General features: G+C 40.7%; 1 protein-coding gene across 3 annotated transcripts in view; it reads left to right on the top strand.

Moving 5' to 3' along the window:
• Positions 1–19310, top strand: part of VPS41 (VPS41 subunit of HOPS complex) — a gene marked incomplete at its 5' end in the record, with an annotated part of 191650 nt that overhangs the window by 106498 nt on the left and 65842 nt on the right. For all 3 annotated transcript variants that reach the window (XM_079711715.1, XM_079711713.1, XM_079711714.1), the window contains 2 exons: positions 12317–12436; positions 14331–14477. In XM_079711715.1, coding sequence (XP_079567841.1) covers positions 12317–12436; positions 14331–14477 — 267 coding nt within the window. The remainder of the gene's footprint in view (positions 1–12316; positions 12437–14330; positions 14478–19310) is intronic.

The following is a 19310-nucleotide window of genomic DNA, read 5'->3' as shown; positions in this document are numbered from 1 at the left end:
ATGTAACCTTTACAAATATTTCTTAGGAATGTAAAGCCAAGTTGTAAAATAGCCATATTGTAAAAGTATATTTTGGTGGGGCTTTCTCTCTGTGCTGTACTGGTTGAAGCTAAAAATTGAAATCTAGGTCTTAAAATAGAAATCATTTTCAGTGTCAGAAACAGACGTTGTTCCTTGCTTTCAGAGTTAAGTGCATTTGTCTCAAACATCAGTTGCTTTTTTGATGTTGATATATAGAGCTCCCAACATCCTGGAGATGGATCCATGGCAACTGCATTTTCTTCAGTAATCCCCCATGTTTCATAGCCATCAAAAGGCTGGTGAGGGGCTTCCCTGGTGGCGCAGTGGTTGAGAGTCCGCCTGCCGATGCAGGGGACGCGGGTTCATGCCCCGGTCTGGGAGGATCCCACATGCCGCGGAGCGGCTGGGCCCATGAGCCATGGCCGCTGAGTCTGCGCATCCGGAGCCTGTGCTCCGCAACGGGAGAGGCCACGGCAGTGAGAGGCCCACGTACTGCAAGAAAAAGAAAAAAAAAAAAAAAAAAAAAAAAGGCTGGTGAGAACAGAAACCTTTTTTCTTTAACGAGTTCAACTAACTTTTCCATGTGTAATATTTCCATATTGTTTGTGGCTTCCCCCTGGATTCTGATGATAAGCTTTACCACCTGTCTTCCTAGAGCAATCAAACCATCCTTTGCTCCTTGCTGAAAATATCTTCCTTTGCATGTTGAGAATGCTGTGGCTGTTCTTAAGTATTTGGAATAGTTATTTCCTCTGCAAGAATCATTGTTTGGTTTAGTATGCTCATTATGGTTTTTTGTGGGGTTTAGTACCAATGGACTGTCATTAACACTGGGAAGCCCCTCTCTCTCTCTTTTTTTTCTTTTTTTTGCGGTACGTGGGCCTCTCACTGCTGTGGCCTCTCCCGTTGCGGAGCACAGGCTCCGGATGCGCAGGCTCAGCGGCCATGGCTCACAGGCCATGTGGGATCTTCCCGGACCGGGGCACGAACCCGTGTCCCCTGCATCGGCAGGTGGACTCTCAACCACTGTGCCACCAGGGAAGCCCCTCTCTCTCTTTTTAAAATAAGGCTGTAGAGCACAGGGAACTATATTCATTATCCTTAAATAACATATAATGAAAAACAATATGAAAAAGTATATGTGTGTGTGTGTGTATATATATATATATATATATATATATATATATATAAAAGTGAATCACTTTGCTGTGCACCTGAAACTAACACATTGTAAATCAACTCTACTGCAACAAAAAAAAAGATAAAATGTTTAAAAAGATAAGGGCTATATAAATAACTGTCATTAACCTTGAGAAGTTTTTCCCTTCCCCCCCCTTTTTTTTTTTAAGACAAGGCTCTATAGCAAGGGGTCACAGTTACTGCAGTTATAAGTTGGTGTCACCAGTACAGACTACACCACAGTCATTTCACAGGGCTATTTGGCGTGAACAGTTCTGCCTCTTGAGCACAGCTCAGTTAGAGGGTCCACGTAAGGTGCTGTGAGCATGTAGAATCTGGATTTCAGGAATGGTGGTCCGTTTCCAAAAGGAGATAGGAGGAATGCTGCTGGTGGAAAGCAGTTAGCCCATAAGACCATTAGTCGGAATGGTGACTTGGTAGGAAAATGAGTATTCCCAGCCTTTTGAGAGGAAAAAATATGTGTATGTGTATATGTATGTATATAGCACTGTTGGGGTAATTTTGCAGTCCTTTGTCTTTAAGCATTTGGGGCTTCCCCCCCCAATTGTTTGTTTGATCCCTCTCCATTTTCTAATTCATTTTCAGCCAGTATTCCTCTTTGATGTTTGTAACAGTGCAAATTTGAACAAAATCAACATCTAACGTGGTGAATTAGCTGTGTCAGTGCCCTGAAGCCAAAGATCTCCGGAACACACCCACCAGGCATGAGGAAGAGGGTGTGTTAGAAAGAGGGCGTTACAGGATTTGGGCTGATGAAAGATGGTCTGGGGAGGGTTTAAGGAAGCAGAACTTTGCTCTGGATCCAGTGCCGTCAGAGTAATTCCACCCCTGGGTATCTTAATACATCCTATCTAGAAGGAGGACAGACCAAATGAAGGCTAACGACATGTTGATAAAGAAGCAGCAGTCTCTCCTTTTAGCCAGGATAAGGAGGTGTCTGGTCATTTCTGTGGCTTGGAAAACATTGATATCCTGTCAGCGTTCAGATATGATTATGGAGTAGTCCTGGTTTTGTCCCCATCTCCTGGTCACGGGGCCTTGTCTGATGTTGGTGTTCTGTGACATTGTTTATATTCACCCCGAGAACACGAATGGCAGGCCAGTTCCTGCAGGCCAGCTTTTTTTCTCTTTCTTCGTTGTGACAAATAAAATGCCCAACATTTGCTCGATGACTTCTATTTTGAGGTACTTTATGAAAATATGTGTATGGTCTGATTTCGTTTTTTGGGTAGAAATATAAATGTCTGGTGGAGCAATTTCTTGGAAAGCTGTATACCAAATTATTAACAATATTAATAATATGAACATATATTATTAACAATATCTGGGCAGGATTATTAGTGTTCTTTCTGGCCTTCACTGGCTTTTTTTCTGCTTTTTTTTTTTTTTGGTAGAAAACATGCCTTTTATAATAATAAAAAGCAATAATAAAAGAATGTATAAAGTAATCCCAACTCTTTTTTGTTGTTTTCAACTTAGCATTGTAAATCATATGAAATTCCCTACATTATTGAAGTCTAATCTTAGCTCAGATGTTCTTTAATGGTTACATAATATTCTATCCTGTGGGTCTATTTACTTTTCTTAATCATTCTCATATTATTGGACCATTAGGTTGTATCCAGTTTGGGGTTAGCATAAATCATGCTGTAATGAAGCTAGAAGTCTTTGGGCGTGAACTTTTGTCTGTGTTTCTGAATGTTTTCCTAGCACTGCTTCTTACGATTAGAATTACTGGGTCAAAGATTATGATTATCTTTTAGGCTTTGGATACATAACTGCCAAGTAAAGGTACATTCCAGAAAACATACTGATTTACACCATCTGTGTTAGAGGAACCATTTCACTGTATCAGCCTGCCAATTTGATATACATAGAAAGAGATTCCAATGTGCTGTTTTGTAACTTCTTTGAATTATTAGTGATTTTGAGCATTATTATTTACCAGTCACTTATATCTCTTCCTTTGTGATTTCTCTGGTTGAATTCTTAGCTCGGGGCAGCTTTTAATATTACCCTAGAAGCCAGGACAATTGACGACTGTCCGTTTGATATTTATTGTCAGTTTGAGCACAAATTATTGCTGCTTACTGAATAGCCTGCAGCCTTTTCTCCAATTTTAGCTAAACCTGGAATAATTATTCTTGTTCTAGGGAGGCCTTATATAGGAGTCATAATGAGGCTTTAGAGTAGATGCTGAACCAGGTACAAAGGAGACGAATATACTCCACTCCCTAGATGTGAGTCTGCCCCCAAACCATCTGTCCTGCTGCTTCCTTGGAGGCTCTCAAAGACAAGCCACGGTGCCCAGTTAAAGGCAGGTTCATTTCACTTGGTTTCTTCTGTAGGCAGGGTCCCGATCTTTACTTTCCCCTTTTGCTTCACTTTGTTTTGTTTTTTTTTTTACTTGAAGTATAGTTGATTTACAATATTGTGTTCGTTTCAGGTGTACAGCACAGCGATTCCATTATATATACATGTATATATGTGTGTGTGTACATATTCTTTTTCAGATTCTTTTCCCTTATAGGTTATTACAAAATATTGAGTGTAGTTCCCTGGGCTATAGAGTAGGTCCTTGCTGGTTCCCTTTTGCTTTACTTTGCATAGAGTGAAGTGCTTGTTCAGATCCATAAACCTGTGTGTTCAGGTGACACTTTGTCTTATTCAAGACTTAGCAGTTTTGTGTTTCTTTTTTATAACCTCGCTGTGCAAAGATCTCCCCCTGAGTCGTCTATGATTGAGATTATGCGTAGTTAAAATTAGAGATATTTGTTCATTGCACAGAACATTAATTCATTTCATCACCCAGTGGATGGCTTTTGTGTTTTCTCTACTCTTAGTGGGGCAAGGAGTCCAACCTTGAAGCCAGCCCCAGGAAACAGACCCTCAGACAGCTGCAAACTGAAAAACAGACCCAAGGTGTTTGACATGAACAACCAACTCTATTAAGTCTGCAGGACCCACCTGGAAGGTTTTCTGTTTGCTTGCTTGTTTGTTTTGTTTTTAGTGGTAAAACTAGTTTTTAAATGCCCCATTCGTTTCTGGAATCCCATTTACAGTTGTGAGTTGCATATGAAGAAATTGCAGATTGCTAGTTTGAATAGGAGTCTGCCTCACATGCTGGCTACAGTTGACTGCTAAACCCATATAGATGGGCAAGTAGATACATAGATATATATCTCTCTGTCATTGCTAGTTTTTTTGTTTGTTTTTGTGTGGGTTTTTTTGTTTTGTTTTGTTTTTTGTTTTTCTTTAATGTAAAGGGACTGCTCCTAAGCAGCATCTCTTTTTTTTTTTTTTTTTTGCGGTACACAGGCCTCTCACTGTTGTGGCCTCTCCCGTTGGGGAGCACAGGCTCCGGACGCGCAGGCTCAGCGGCCATGGCTCACGGGCCCAGTCACTCCGTGGCATGTGGGATCTTCCCGGACCGGGGCACGAACCCATATCCCCTGCATCGGCAGGCGGACTCTCAACCACTGTGCCACCAGGGAAGCCCCTAAGCAGCATCTCTTATGTTTAACTTCTTTGGTTCACCTTGAACCCACAGCTTGTATTTCTTGGTCACTAAATTGACTCTTACCCTACGTTGATATGGTGTTTTTTTAAATTTCAAAGCATATTTCTGGCTACATAGTTTTCACAGGAATAGTTAACTTCAAGGATTTGTCCAAAACCTGTGTTGTGTTTTAGTTGTGTTTATTCAGATATTGCTTGGAAGCCAATAGCCTGTGAGGTGGCCTCTGGAAATCCATCTGTGTCCAGAGACTTTCTCTGGTAACAGTATCTGGCCTGTGTTTAACTGCTTTTAAATGTGTTAACTCACCTTTTGGGGAAGGGGATGCAGGAAATAACCACTGAATTGAAAGCAGTAATACATTTGGGAAATCCCTGTTTTCTTCCTACATGTTTTAAGTTCTCTCTCAATGGTGTTTAGAAAGGCTGTGTGTTTTAAACTTTGGTCTGAGCCAAAGCAGGAAGCAGGACAAAGGTGTTCTCTGCTCTGTGGGCTTCGTCTCGGTCACCTCTGTCTCCATCAAGATTCAAGACTCCTATCTGCTGTCAGCAGCCAGCTACCACCCCAGCTCTTCTCCATGCTCACTAATTTTTTTTTTTTACTTGCCCTCTTGACTTTTTCAATTTTATCCCTAATCTCTTCCAATCTTGGATTTTAAAATCCTTCTGTGACAGGTCCTCCCCATCATTATACCCTGTGTCTATTTTTACTGGGACAGCCTTATTTGGCATATTTTAACTTGCTGGGTTTTGCGTTTCTTTCACTATTTCTCTGTTTTATTATCTCACACTCCAGCATCTTCTCTGATCAAGCATTTTGTCTTTTGTGGAGTCTGTTTTCTCCAAGCCTCTCGATCCTTCCTGGTGGAACACCCTTGCCCATGGGCTTATTAGACCCCAGCCTCAGAGCAAGAAGTGATGCTGGTGTTTAGGGAGCCTGAAGGACTCAAGTGATTTATATACTTGGAAGATCACAAAGTGATTAACAAAGGGCCAGTCACCCTCCCTTTCCTCCATGAGGGAAGAATGGTGATGGTTAATGATGGGTGTTAGGCTACCAGAACTGGCAGCTTTATTACAGCCCAATAGGAATCATGCCCATGTGTGGGAGATGCTGGGATGTGGTGCAGGAAAGTTCTAGATAGATTTATCAGCACAAAACATAGGAGAATAAAGTATATTGCTGAGGATCTGAGGGCTCCTATTGAAATATAAGTACTGAGAGTGCTGACTGCCAGAATGTGGATTTATGGGAAATAAAGCCCTAAAATACTTTCTCCAACAAAAAAACAGACCTCTTGGAAACAGTTTTTCCTCTCTATGTACTTAGCTCCCATTGAGCTTAAATTGCTCTCAGTATTGTGATAATGACAACTCAGTATTACAGGATGTGGAAGATGAACCAGATAAATTAACCAGCTGCTTTTAAGGGTAGTTCACCCAACGGCTTCCCCTCTAAAATGCTTTGTAGAAGATACGTGCTCAGTAGGTCTCTAGGCAGTTTTATGGCTGCAAGAAAGAAATGGATTTTATTAAATGTCAGTGAAATACAGGCAGATAGTTTTGTGGTAGTTAAATTAGTGTAGAATGTGTGTAAGAAAAGCAGATTGTCTCATCTTAACTTGACGAAACAGAGCTTTCTTTGGCATTCCTGCCAGATAGTGTGTTTCTGCCTGAAATGCCCATAGATTAGGATGGAAAAATCCTGACCCCTCCTGTCTGAAACTGTATGTCTTACAGAATGTTATCCATCAAATCCTGTATGTACAGCATGGTTGTACTTGGAGAGTTTCAAAGGACAGTAATGGGAATAATTCCATAATTACTAGATGACGTTTAAGGTTTTATACTATGTGTGGATTAGGAAATAGGACTTATAAGTAAAGAATTAGGTGAATTGGGAGTTGGGATTGACACGTACCAATACTATATTTAAAGTAAATAACCAACAATGACCGACTGTATAGCACAGGGAACGCTGCTCAATGTTCTGTAATAACCTAAGTGGAAAAAGACTTTGAAAAAGAATAGATACACGTGTATGTATAACTGAATCACTTTGCTGTGTACCTGAAATTAACACGACATTGTTCATCAACTACGCTCCAATATAAAAATAAAAAAAAAAGAATTAAGTGGAGTGGAGAGGGAAGGCAGAAATAAATGCTTCAAGGGGTCAGGCAGGTAACATAGAGGAGAGAGGCAGGCTGGGCGAGGGAACGGCCGGGAGAAGTGGGCCCTGTGACAGTCCAGAGAGCCCTGGAGGAGGCAGTCAAACCCATTCCGGGGATCACTGCTCAGGCCAAATGGGAGGCCAGTGGACATCCCTGAAATCAAGGGGCTGCAGTTAGGGGAGGACTCACCTTCAAAGGACTTTGCAAATTTTTGACAACTTGTACACAAATTATATCCTCTGGCGTTGAGCAAAGGGAAAGAGAGCAGCATTTCCGGAGTAGGACATAGAGTCAGAATAAGTGAGCCCTTTCTCAAGGTACAGATGTTTTCCTTGGATGAATCCGTCTCAGGGTCCTTTTCCTGTAGAGTTTTGAGATTAGGGCAGATGCCAATGTGTCTGAAATAGTGTAGGGACCTTACTAACTAAAGATGGGCCGAGTAACTGGAGGATTTGGGAATCACACAGCTCTTCCTGTAGCAAATACATTGTGTGTATGGACCACAAAGGAAAGAATACGACTTGCAGACCTAGGAAAGCCTACTCAGTATCTAATATTTGTTATTCCTGTGTGTCTAGCAAAGTACGTATAAGATGTGGTTTCTCTCCCCGATGGATTTGCAGTCTGCTAGGAAGATGAGAAGAAAATACCTGATCTCAGTGAACTAGATATAAAATGGTGCTCGCGATCCCATGACTCAGAACCAGCATGACGTAAGATGTATGTAGAACCAAGAAATCAGGGGGAAGTTATTTTGACTTACGGAAGAATTCTCTGAAATAATGGTCCTCTCTAATATATTTAAGGCTGTTTGTTTAGTTTTCAATTATAAACTTATGTAAAATTTATATAAAATGTAAATTTCTTAGTTTTCAAATATAAAGTGATGAAACTACCGCTGTTTCGAAGACATGGGAAAAATAACATGAATCGTGTCTAAAATTGTAATGGAAATTCGTTAAAATTTATTTCATTTACAGAAGCTAGGATATTAGCTGCCCCCCACCTCCTGTTTTTGAGTACCCATCAGTGGCACAGAATGGGTACCACTGATGCCGCCGTCTGAATTATAAAAATAAGGGAGAAGCTCCTTTGCTCCTTTGATTTGTGTCAGAGCAGGTTACACAAGGTTTATTGTAATAGAACTCTGAAAACTCAGACTGAATTCAGCATTCTCTCCTTTTCTTCCTGCCCTCTGCTGGAAGCTTCCCTTGGAGCTAGAGCAGGAGACAAAGGAGGCCGGCGGCCTCGGCTTCATCCTATAACTGAAAGCACACTGACCACAGCAGAAAGGATGGAGTGGAGTGAGTTTGATTTGAATTGGAATTACAACAGGACTTTATTAACATTTTCTAAAGTTGAATGTTTTATTTAAAAAATAGGTACAGTTTATGTGAATTAATTCTAACGCATAGTCAGGATGCTGCAAACATTCCTTCAAGTTCCAGTGAACTTTTTGATATTGTTTTATTTCAAATATTCCCCTAAATTATCCTGACTATAAAAATTAGAGAATGGATTTTCATCCGCATATTAACATTATAAAAAATAATTCACATGTGCCATGCGGAATAATTATAAAATAGAAATAATATAAAATCTCCTGTCACCTCTTTCTGGAATTAATTATGATTACTTTGTAATGTGTCTTTCAGATTTTAATATGTGGATACACATTCGTATTTTATTTAAAAGTCATCATATTTAATCCTGTTTTGCAATCTGCTTTTTTATTTAATATGCCCTGAACCTCTTTTTCTGTTCATAAGAGTCCATAAATAAAATCATTTAAAAATGAATGTATGCTCTTCAGCTGTCTAGCTCTACTACATTTTACTCAGTCTATTTCTGGCCATTATAAATAACTTTACATAACTCTTTACTCACTTATCAGATCACTCGTTAGCATAAATTTCTAGGCTAGGACTTCCTGGGGACATTTTTAAAGCTTTGAGCCCATAATGCTAAAGGACCCTCCAGAAAGATTGTGGGTCCGACATACACACACAGACAGCCATGTCCCTGCCCCCAGTGTCTGACCTTATCATTTTGGTTCATCTTTGTCAGTTTTTTTCTTTCCTTTTTCCTTCACCTGTCAATTCTGAGACCACTGGTATACTGTTTGGGGTGTTACTTTCATATAACGTTTTACTGCCTGGCAGGGCACATCCACAGCCCCACCCCCAAATTGCTTAATTTTTTAAAAAAAATTCTTGTTATTCTCACATATTTTCAAATGAATTCATAGCATTTTGGAAGCTCTAGAAAAAATTCCTTTGGGATTTTCTTTGGGTTTGCATTAAAATCGTAGGTTAACTTCGTAAGACTTAAGCTCTTCAGTGAGAATTTTGAGTCTTATCATCCAGGAACGTAATATATCTTTCCATTTATTTAGTTCTCCTTCTCTCTCCCTCAATAAAGTATTTTGTTTTTGCTGTGTAGCTAGTACACACACATCTGTTTTTGTTCATTATTAACTTTGAGAGCTATGGACTTTCCCTTGTTTACAACTTTGATTACATTCCCTAAAGTTTAGGTTTGTGCTATTTGTATTTTCATTTTCCAAGTGCTCTGGTTGCAGTTCGATTTCCTCTTTTTATTTATTTTTTTGGCTGTGTTGGGTCTTCGTTTTTGTGCGAGGGCTTTCTCTAGTCGTGGCAAGCGGGGGCCACTCTTCATCGCGGTGCGCGGGCCTCTCACTATCGCGGCCTCTCTTGTTGCGGAGCACGGGCTCCAGACGCGCAGGCTCGGTAGTTGTGGCTCACGGGCCTAGTTGCTCCGCGGCACGTGGGATCCTCCCAGACCAGGGCTCGAACCCATGTCCCCTGCACTGGCAGGCAGACTCTCAACCACTGTGCCACCAGGGAAGCCCCGATTTCCTCTTTTACCCAAGGAGAGAGAGTATTTTTTTATTTAAGTTTTTTTTTCTGTTTTGCTCTTCTTATCCTTTGTTATTAATTTCTTGCTTAATTTTCTTGTCACCTACCTGAGAATAAGGAGAATTATTTGTAAAATTCTTCTCTGCTTTACGGAATGTCTTGTTCATGTGTCAGGAGTGGAAGATTTTATCTTATTCCCTAGACAAGTTTTATTGTTTTCAAATAGTGTATTTTTCCATATTGCTAGTTTTTCTTCTTGTTAGCTCATATTTACTAGAAGTGGCTGTAAAGTTGTCTGTAGATTTTGTGAGAACGTTTCGACATCTTTTACTCTGGACAGTGGTGGGAGAAGGAAGTTTTATGTTTTCATTTTTGCTGAACTGGAACACAGTGTCTGTTGGGAAAACAGCTACCAAAGAATGTCATCATTGGTGCAGCAGGGAAGTGCTGTATTTTTGTTAAAGCTTGCTTTCTGTATTTATTAAGGTAACTTTCTACAGGCACTGCCCACCTCACATAACTGGCACAACTGCCCTCCTGTGCCAGCCTGCCTGCTTTTTTCTTCCAAGCTGTGTCTCTAAGCAACAGCAGCAGTGGCTATTCAGGTGTGACTCTGCCGGTGCTGATCAAGGCCCCCGTGTCCCTACCTGAGATTTTCCCTGTGACTTCCCTCACCTCCAGCCGCCACCGCACTGAGTGTCATTCTGCCATATCTTGACCGAGGTGGGCTCTTTCTTGTAACGAGTTGGACCACAGCCTTCACTGGGATCTTCTTTCTATCATGTTTTACAGAATTTCTAATTTAAAATTGAGGGCATATTTAATTTTTCTCACCCAGGTACAGATTATTCCCCTTTTAATACTACGTTGGCCGTTTCTAGGTGGGGATTGGTGAGGGAGGGGAATTTGATGCCACGGTGCATCTCCCCCTGGCCATCCAGCCAACACTCCCTTCCAACAGGTGCTTGTGGAGCCCTCCCGGGCCCCGCCCACTTCTTACAATCCCCTCCGCCTGACCCAGGCCACAGAGGCAAAACAGACATTGTGACCTTAGCAATTCCTCATGATGAATACAGTTGTCTTTAGCTACCTGTCTTTAGTGAACTGTGATCTTATATGTGGCAGGAGTTGTATTCTCAGGCTTTCACCTCTGATCCCAAGTTTCAGAGCTGTCCCGTCACAAAACGCTGCACACGCTCCGCGGCCGCCTTGGCTCTGTTCTCTGTGTCATGGCCAAGGGAGAGGCTGAATCACAGGTGGAGGCCATACCTAAGTGTCACTAGCTGGAGGCAAGGAGGCTGGTGGTGGTGATTTCTTGGAACCTGGGCTGGGTTAGAAAGTTGTTGAGCATATGTAAAGGAGCTCCGTCCTGTGTTTATCCGACGGGAACACCTGAGCTCAGTAGACGCCCTGTCTCCAGTCTCCCCTGTGGATGTTGTGAGGCCACCTTGCTCTTGCATGGATGATAGAGAACTTTATACATTTCTGGCGTTTTCACTTGACTAAACTCGGCTTATTAGTGACGGTGGACACTTATTTAATTTTAGGGGTTTTTTTTCTTTCCTTTTTTTCTGCCGCTTCTGGCTCTAGGAGCCTAACCATTGAGAAAGACATGTGAGAAATATAAATACGGTGAATTTACTCTCTACTATTCCCTATTTTTTCCCCTATTTGGGGGGTGGGATATACTAAGGTAAACTGAAATTGACGCTTATGATAGGTATTTTAAAAATTCTGTTATGGAATCTCATCAGCAATTGCTTTTAAAAGGTTAACTGTATATTTCAGGATTACATGTCTAAAGTTATATAGTTACACATTGTATAAACTATACCTTGTGTGTATTAAGTGACATATTGTATAAAGATCTTTTTTTACAGGATTTAAATTGGATATATCAAGAAAAAATTTTTTATTGTATCCTTAATAATGCATGAATTCTAGAACTACATATTTATGTTGTAGAGGTTTTGATTAAAGTAAAGACCCTAGCTACTCTGAAGTTTTTATAGAAGTTTAATCCTAAAGCAAATTTCTCTTATGACATGAATTACTGCTCAAAAGTCATTGTTAAATTATTTTTCTAGGGTTAAGTAAAAGACCCCTTCTAATCATTGAAGTTTAATCTGTGGCTAATATTTTATTTTCAGGGAAAACATTATCAGGTTTTGATTTCCCAATTTACTAAATAAATTAATTCATGGTCAACTATTTGAGCAACTTTCTGTGATAAAAATCTTTCGACTAGCGTACATTACTTTCCCTGAATTTTGGTGTTTTGGTGCCATCTTGTGGCTGGACTGTGTAGTAACCTCAACACTCGAACACATTTTAAACAGCGTCCTCGATAGGGTAAAAGATAGACTGGGAATACTTTCCAAAATGCAAATCATGTACCACTAGAAACCTACATTTAAAAGGCTGAGAATACTTTGTTACTCGGTGAATGGACAAGCAAAAATAATAAGGAATTTGATATATGATTCTTGGTTTCTAAAATTCTGTTTTCGTGATATTTGCCCCTAGTTGCTGCTGTTTGAACGGTCTTGGATGAGCAGATGGAAGTCTTCAGTTCTGCACGAAGGAGAAGGGAACATAAGGAGTGTGAAGTGGAGGGGCCATCTGATTGCCTGGGCCAATAATATGGTACAAGCAGTCTCCCTAACGCTGGTTCAGAGCTAGAAGGACAGCCGAACCGAGAGGGCTGCGACAAAGGGCAGGGATGCTGCTTCCTGCCACCGCCATTTCTCTGGTTTTTTTTAATATCCCCATATCTCCTCCCTCTTTTTTTTTTTTAACATCTTTATTGGAGTATAATTGCTTTACAATGGTGTGTTAGTTTCTGCTTTATAACAAAGTGAATCAGTTATACATATACATATATCCCCATATCTCCTCCCTCTTGCTTCTCCCTCCCTCCCTCCCTCCCTCCCTATCCCACCCCTCTAGGTGGTCACAAAGCACCAGGCTGATCTCTGTTTGCTATGCGGCTGCTTCCCCCAGCTATCTATTTTACATTTGGTAGTGTATATATGTCCATGCCACTCTCTCACTTCGTCCCAGCTTACCCTATCCCCTCCCTGTGTCCTCAAGTCCATTCTCTGTCTGTGTCTTCACTCCTGTCCTGCCCCTAGGTTCTTCAGAACCTTTTTTTTTTAGATTCCATATATATGTGTTGGCATACAGTATTTATTTTTCTCTTTCTGACTTACTTCACTCTGTATGACAGTCTCTAGGTCCATCCACGTCACTAGAAATAATTTAATTTCGTTTCTTTTTATGGCTGAGTAATATTCCATTGTATATATGTGCCACATCTTCTTTATCCATTCATCTGTCAATGGACACATAGGTTGCTTCCATGTCCTGCCACTGCCATTTCTAAAAGGTACATGTAGCGAGTGATACCATACCCAGAGGGTAAAGAAACTACATTACTTTTGGTGTTCATGAGAGAGTAATTTCCAACATATTCTGGACTCTATTTTAGAGGAAGAAACCCGAGGCATGGAGAATAGCCAAGAAAATGAAAAGGCATCTTAATAATGAAAGGGCTGCATTGGAAATGTGGTCTTGAAAATACCATTTGCATATTAGCCAAGGGCAAGTGCCAGTTGCTATGAAACAAGGGCAGGATATTGCTGATTTTTCTTTTACTCTCAGTATAATCACAGACCCAAAATAGGCCTGCCTTTGAAAAAGTGGATCCTAATTTTTGGCACTTCCCTTATCTCAAGTTTACTCAATATGAGTAGGGCGAGTAGAAAGTTTAAAAATTACCTTTTGGACATCTGGCATAGCTTTTGGAATTTTGAGGTATAATTTAGCAAATCAGTGCTATTCCTTTTTCTTTTTGGCCTCACTGCGTGGCATGTGGGATCCCAGTTCCCCAACCAGGGATCGAACCCGTGCCCTCCGCACTGGAAGCGCAGAGTCCTAACCACTGGACCACCGGGGAAGTCCCCTGCTATTCCATTTTGAATGGTAGAAACCTCCCAGAATCTACCGTGCTAGTCAGGACTTGTCTTACTTCTCCTGGGTCACAGTCAAGGTCAACAGACGTGTGGCCTCTTGGTTTATTTTCATTTAGCTGCTTGCTTGATGTTTCCATTTGAGTACTTTAAAATGTCAGGCGTGTTTTTCTTTATATAGTGATTTTTCAGATTCAAAGCTTTTCTGAAAACCAAACCCCGTATTTGTGGTGGAACAATACCATTAGAGGTGTGACTTTCTGTCTTTTTGGAAATGCAGTTGTCGATATCTGTACATTTCCCACTTGTGTTGGATTTGAGTGGCCTGTGTCATCCACTCATAAAATCTAGTTTGCCTAGAAAGAAGGACAGAGGTTTTCTTTTGTTTTGGGTTTTCACAGGATTCATGTGGAGTAAGAACATTTCTGTGGCTCCCAGCAGCACCTAAAAAACACTGTCGATACTTTGCTGTGCTGGTTATCCCTGATGTTTAGCAGTGGCCACTAATAAATTTTCTTTGACCTTCCTTCTCCCAAGTAGAGGATGCTTAATGCTATTTTATTTTCCAGGGTGTGAAGATTTTTGACATCACCTCCAAGCAAAGAATCACCAACGTGCCCCGGGATGATATAAGTCTGCGCCCCGATATGTATCCCTGTAGCCTCTGTTGGAAGGACAATGTGACACTGATCATTGGCTGGGGCACCTCTGTCAAGGTAGTTTTGCTTGTCTTTCTCATAAGTCTGTGTTGTTACAGAGCTACCGAAGATGGTCCACAGGAGTCCAAGTCCTTGAATGGCTTCTAGGAACCAGAATATTTTCACCTGCCTATTATTGTCATGTGATAATCACTTCATGCTTGAATTCTTCCATATGCATAGATTTTCAGATCTGTCCTTTCTCCTGAACTTCTCCATGTTCAGAATGGTGCTGCCTTTTTGATCCTTTTTAAATTTCCCATAACCCGATTGGCCTTAGCTATATGTAAAACACGTGTTAGGTGTTGCTGGTTCACCTGGGCCCCTTTCGTTATTGTGCTTTTCATTTCCTGTAGCTTTGATCCTGAGCTTCTTCATTAGGACTGATGGTGGGAAAAGGAGGTTGAAATGAAATCGTCCTGCTTGTTCACTAGTAGTTTGGTGGAGTAAAGGCCCAGGCTTATTATGGATGATAAGATTTGGGGCTATTTTGTCATGTATATTATCTCCCTATTATGTGCCTGGGTAAATGAAGCTATTTTGCAAAAGGAGGCCCCAAATCCATTCACCTTTATTTCATGCCTAGTTGTTTTTCTTGTATTAGATGTTTCAGAGCCAAACGTTGTTTTCTTCCCTTTAAAAATATACACCTTAATCTAAACAACGTAAACTAAAACTTAGCTGAGTTAAAGACGCTGTGAGAAAGTACCCAGCAATAGTCTAATGGAAGAGCTCGGCTCTAAAGAGTCACACAGACCTGGGATGCATTCCAACTTTTCCACTTAACTTCTTGCGTGACCCTCTCTAAGTCTTACTCTCCTCATCTGTAAAATGGGAGTGCTAATTGTTCTCACATCACATATTTTGGAGAGGATTAAATGAAGAGCTTAGCATAGAATCTGGCATATTGTACTTAATAAATATCGGCTGTCATTGTTATGCCATAAAATTCCAGAAAAGTCATGAAAGAGACATGGCTGTTTAAAATTCTTCTAGGGAAAGAAAAGCATAAAAATTATTAATGCAGTGATTGTTATCACCAAAATAAATGTTGTTAATCTGAGGTAAAGTCTCATTGATATGATTCAGGCTCTCTTTCTTTCTTAATTGAACATGTGGTCATTGTTTCCATGTGTTAAATGAACACAACATGATTCACATTTAAGGTAATAGGAAGGAGGTTGTACCCCCAAAGTCTATGATAAAAAAGTGATTCCCAGTCTCCCTATCCCATGCGTGTGGTTACTGATCCAATAGAGTGATGTTCTTGATATTTTTTAAGTTTCTTAGATGGACCAAGTGGCTTTTTCCTCTGTTGTGATTTGCTTTTCTTTCGGTGAAAGACAAGGGAAATTAGTCTGTTGGGACGTGTGAAAAGTTTGCTGATTGTTACCAGACATGCTTCCTCTATTAGGCTGAATAATGGTCCCCAAAGAGAGCAGGTCCCAATTCCCACCACCTATAAATGTTTCTTTATGTGGCAAGAGAGTCGAGCAAAACATGTGACTAATGAAGCATCTTGAGATTAGCCTGCATTATCTGGGTGGGCCCTCCAAGAGGGAGTGCTACCCCAGAAGAGGAGAAGGCAGTGTGACCATGGATGCAGGGATTGGAGTGAGGCAGCCAAGGAATGCTGGAAGCCACCAGAAGCTAGACGAGGCGAGGAACAGATTCTTCCCTAGAGCCTCTGGAGGGAGCGTGGCCCTGCCGACACCTTGAACTTGAATCTTAGGGTTAGGAGTCCATGTGGCTGCCGGGGAGGGGTGTCAGCCGAGGAAGCAGGAGGGGCAGATCCTTGAGACTGGAGTGTGATTGGTGAGTCTCTGTGGTACGTAAAGGAAGGCGTTATTGCCGGAGTGGATGGAGCAGTTGTGGAGGAGACGGAGAGAAGATGACAAAAGGGATAGGGATGGGGAGGGAGGTGTGTGTGTTGTGATGGAGAAGATTGCCTAAGGGCTCTCTGGGACAGAGGTCAGACCACAGCACCTAGGGGATAGACTAGGCCATGGCCCAGCTGCCAGTGGTGTCATGTGTCCTTGTCTTCAGAGAGGTTGTAGAATGGCCAGAGACACCATCAGGCTTTGGCGTGAGTCCCAGCTCCAGCCTTGAGGTCCTGGGCAGCTCTCAGAGCCTCTGTGTTCTCGTGTCTACGTTAGGGCTGGTAGTATCACCTTCCAGGGGCGTCTGAGGATTGGAAGAGGCCCGGGCAGTCCTCAAGTTCTGTCACTCTCTCTCAGATCTCTCCACTTCTCTCCATCCCCCTGTCGGGTCCCCTGACTCGAGTTTTGCCCCGCCCTTAATTCTGCCCTAAACAGTGCAGCCAGGATGATCTTTTCAGAGTGCAGATCAGGTGATGTCTGTCTCCTGGTTAAACCCCTCCAGGATGCTCATTGTTCATAGGATGACATCATCCTCTTTCATGATGATCTGCCCCCTGTGCTCCTGTCTAGCCCCTCCTTCCCCTATCCTCTCTGCTTCTGTCTGATTACCTTCCAATTGAGGGCCCCAAGCTGTCAAGTTGCCCTTTTGCACCTGTCCTGTATCTTCTGCTTCAACTTACATGGCGCTTCTTCCAGGAAGTCTTCCATCCCTGCTAGTAGATGCCCCCTGCTCTGTATTTCTGTACTTCTCCATCACACTTCAGTAAGTGCCTTATTTAGTTGTTTGTCTCCCCCACTGCACCATAATCTTCTTAAGAACAGAGCTCTATCTGCTTTACAAAGCCCTCAGCTCAGGACAGGTGCCCAGTAGTTGCTAAAAAGTGCTAATTAATATTGCTATTTCATATATATATATATATATATATATATATTATTGTTACACTTCAAACCACATGGAACACTGCTCCTTGTATACTTTTATCAACACATTAAATAAAGCAGCTGTTCAGTTGGCATGTGGAGCGTGCCTATTAGACAATTTAGTAGTTTCCCTAGTAAGCGTGGATAGAAGAGTGGATAACTTATACGAAGAGAAGGAAAATTGGGGGAGCGGACAGGAAATTGTCTGAGATGGACAGGAAACAAATGACAGAAAAGCAGGAAATTGTCTGAGAGGGACAGGAAACAAATGACAGAAACCAGTCAAAGGAGAAAATAGCCTGTCACTTCTCAGTAAATGCCTGTACCTCCACAGCACTGGGTTCAAGTCCCGTGTCAGAGAAAGAGAGTACTGTGGCCCTCTGTGTCTGTGGGTTCTGCATCAGTGGATTCGATCAACCTCGGATTGAAAATATTTGGGGGAAAAAAATCCAGAAAGTTCCAAAAAGCAAAACTTTAATTTGCTGGAAACCAGTAACTATTTATTAACATTTACATTGTATTAGGTATTGCAAGTAATCTAGAAATGATTGAATGCATATAGGAGGATGTTTGTAGGTTATGTGCAAATACTATGCCATTTCCTATAATGGTCTTGAGCATCTTCAGATTTTGGTATCCTCCAGGGTCCTGCAGATACCAAGGGATGACCGTACTGTCATGTAGTTGCCATGTTCCTGGACAGTGATTTAGACATGGATATTAGCCAAACCAAACCTTAAAAAAAATGTACATTGATCTATCAATTCTACTTCTAGGAATTTATCCTAAGGAAACAAAAGTCCAACAGTTTTATACACGAGTATGTTGATTGCACTATTGCTTGCATCAGAGATAGAAGAAAAAACTAATGTCTAAAATAGGATTGAGTAAATAAATTATAGTATATTCATGTAATGAAATACTATAAAGACATTAAAGAATTATGTAAGGCTATTTAAATAATACATTAAATTATTTGTAGTAATTTTAGGTTGAGAAAAGTAGCTTCCCCAAAAGTGTGGATTGCTAATAGTGTTCACTTTGTTCTAGGACAACAGATAATAATTTGTTTTTTTCCCTTTGGGTTTTCTGTATTTTAGAATTTTTCATATGGTAGCTATACTTAGGGTTACAGCTATACATTAACACAATAAATGCTGCCTAAAAGAAAAAGGAAAACAACCTAATCCCTGATGAAAGTTGTATAATATCAGTACTTAACTTGAGGTTCAGCCTTTTTTTTTTAATTGAAGTATAGTTGATATACAATGTTGTGTTAATTTCTGGTGTACAGCAAAATGATTCAGTTATACATATATATATACATATATATATTCTTTTCCATTATGATTTATTTCATGTTCTTTTCCATTATGATTTATCCCAGGTTATTGAATTTAGTTCCCTGTGCTATACAATAGGACCTTGTTGTTATTCATTCTCTATATAATAGAATGCATCTACGAATCCCAAACTACCAGTCCTTCCCTCCCTCAGCCCCCTTCCCCTTGGCAACCACAAGTATGATAATCTCTGAGTCCATCCATGTTGCTGCAAATGGCATTATTTTGTTCTTTTTATGGCTGAGTAATAGTCCATTGTATATATGTACCACACCATCTTTATCCATTCATCTGTTGATGGACATTTGAGGCTCAGTCTTAACCTGGATGGCTGAACTGACGTGGATTTTTCTCATTTCTTATTACAGAATAGAATACATTTCCGTTAGAAAATAGAGCAAAGAAAATATAAAGTATCTCTAGTCTTACCACCCTAAAACATCCACTGTTAACACACATATGTGTTAAGGGTTGTGTGTAAGTGAGATATATACAAAAATAAATACATAAAATCTCTATCCCAACTGTATACATATAATTTAAAATAGGGGTTGGCAAACTTTTCTGTAAAGGACTGGTAGTAAATATTTTAAACTTTGCATGCTACATACTGTTTCTGCTGAGTATTTTTCCTTTTATTTCTGTTTTTCCCTCTCTCTTCCTCCCTCCCTCCTTTTCATTTTTTCAAGGCTTCAAAAATATAAAAA

This window comes from Hyperoodon ampullatus (assembly GCF_949752795.1).
Source record: "Hyperoodon ampullatus genome assembly, chromosome: 9".
In the NCBI taxonomy this organism is placed as follows: domain Eukaryota; kingdom Metazoa; phylum Chordata; class Mammalia; order Artiodactyla; family Ziphiidae; genus Hyperoodon; species Hyperoodon ampullatus.
This window is presented reverse-complemented; position numbering and strand designations above follow the sequence as displayed.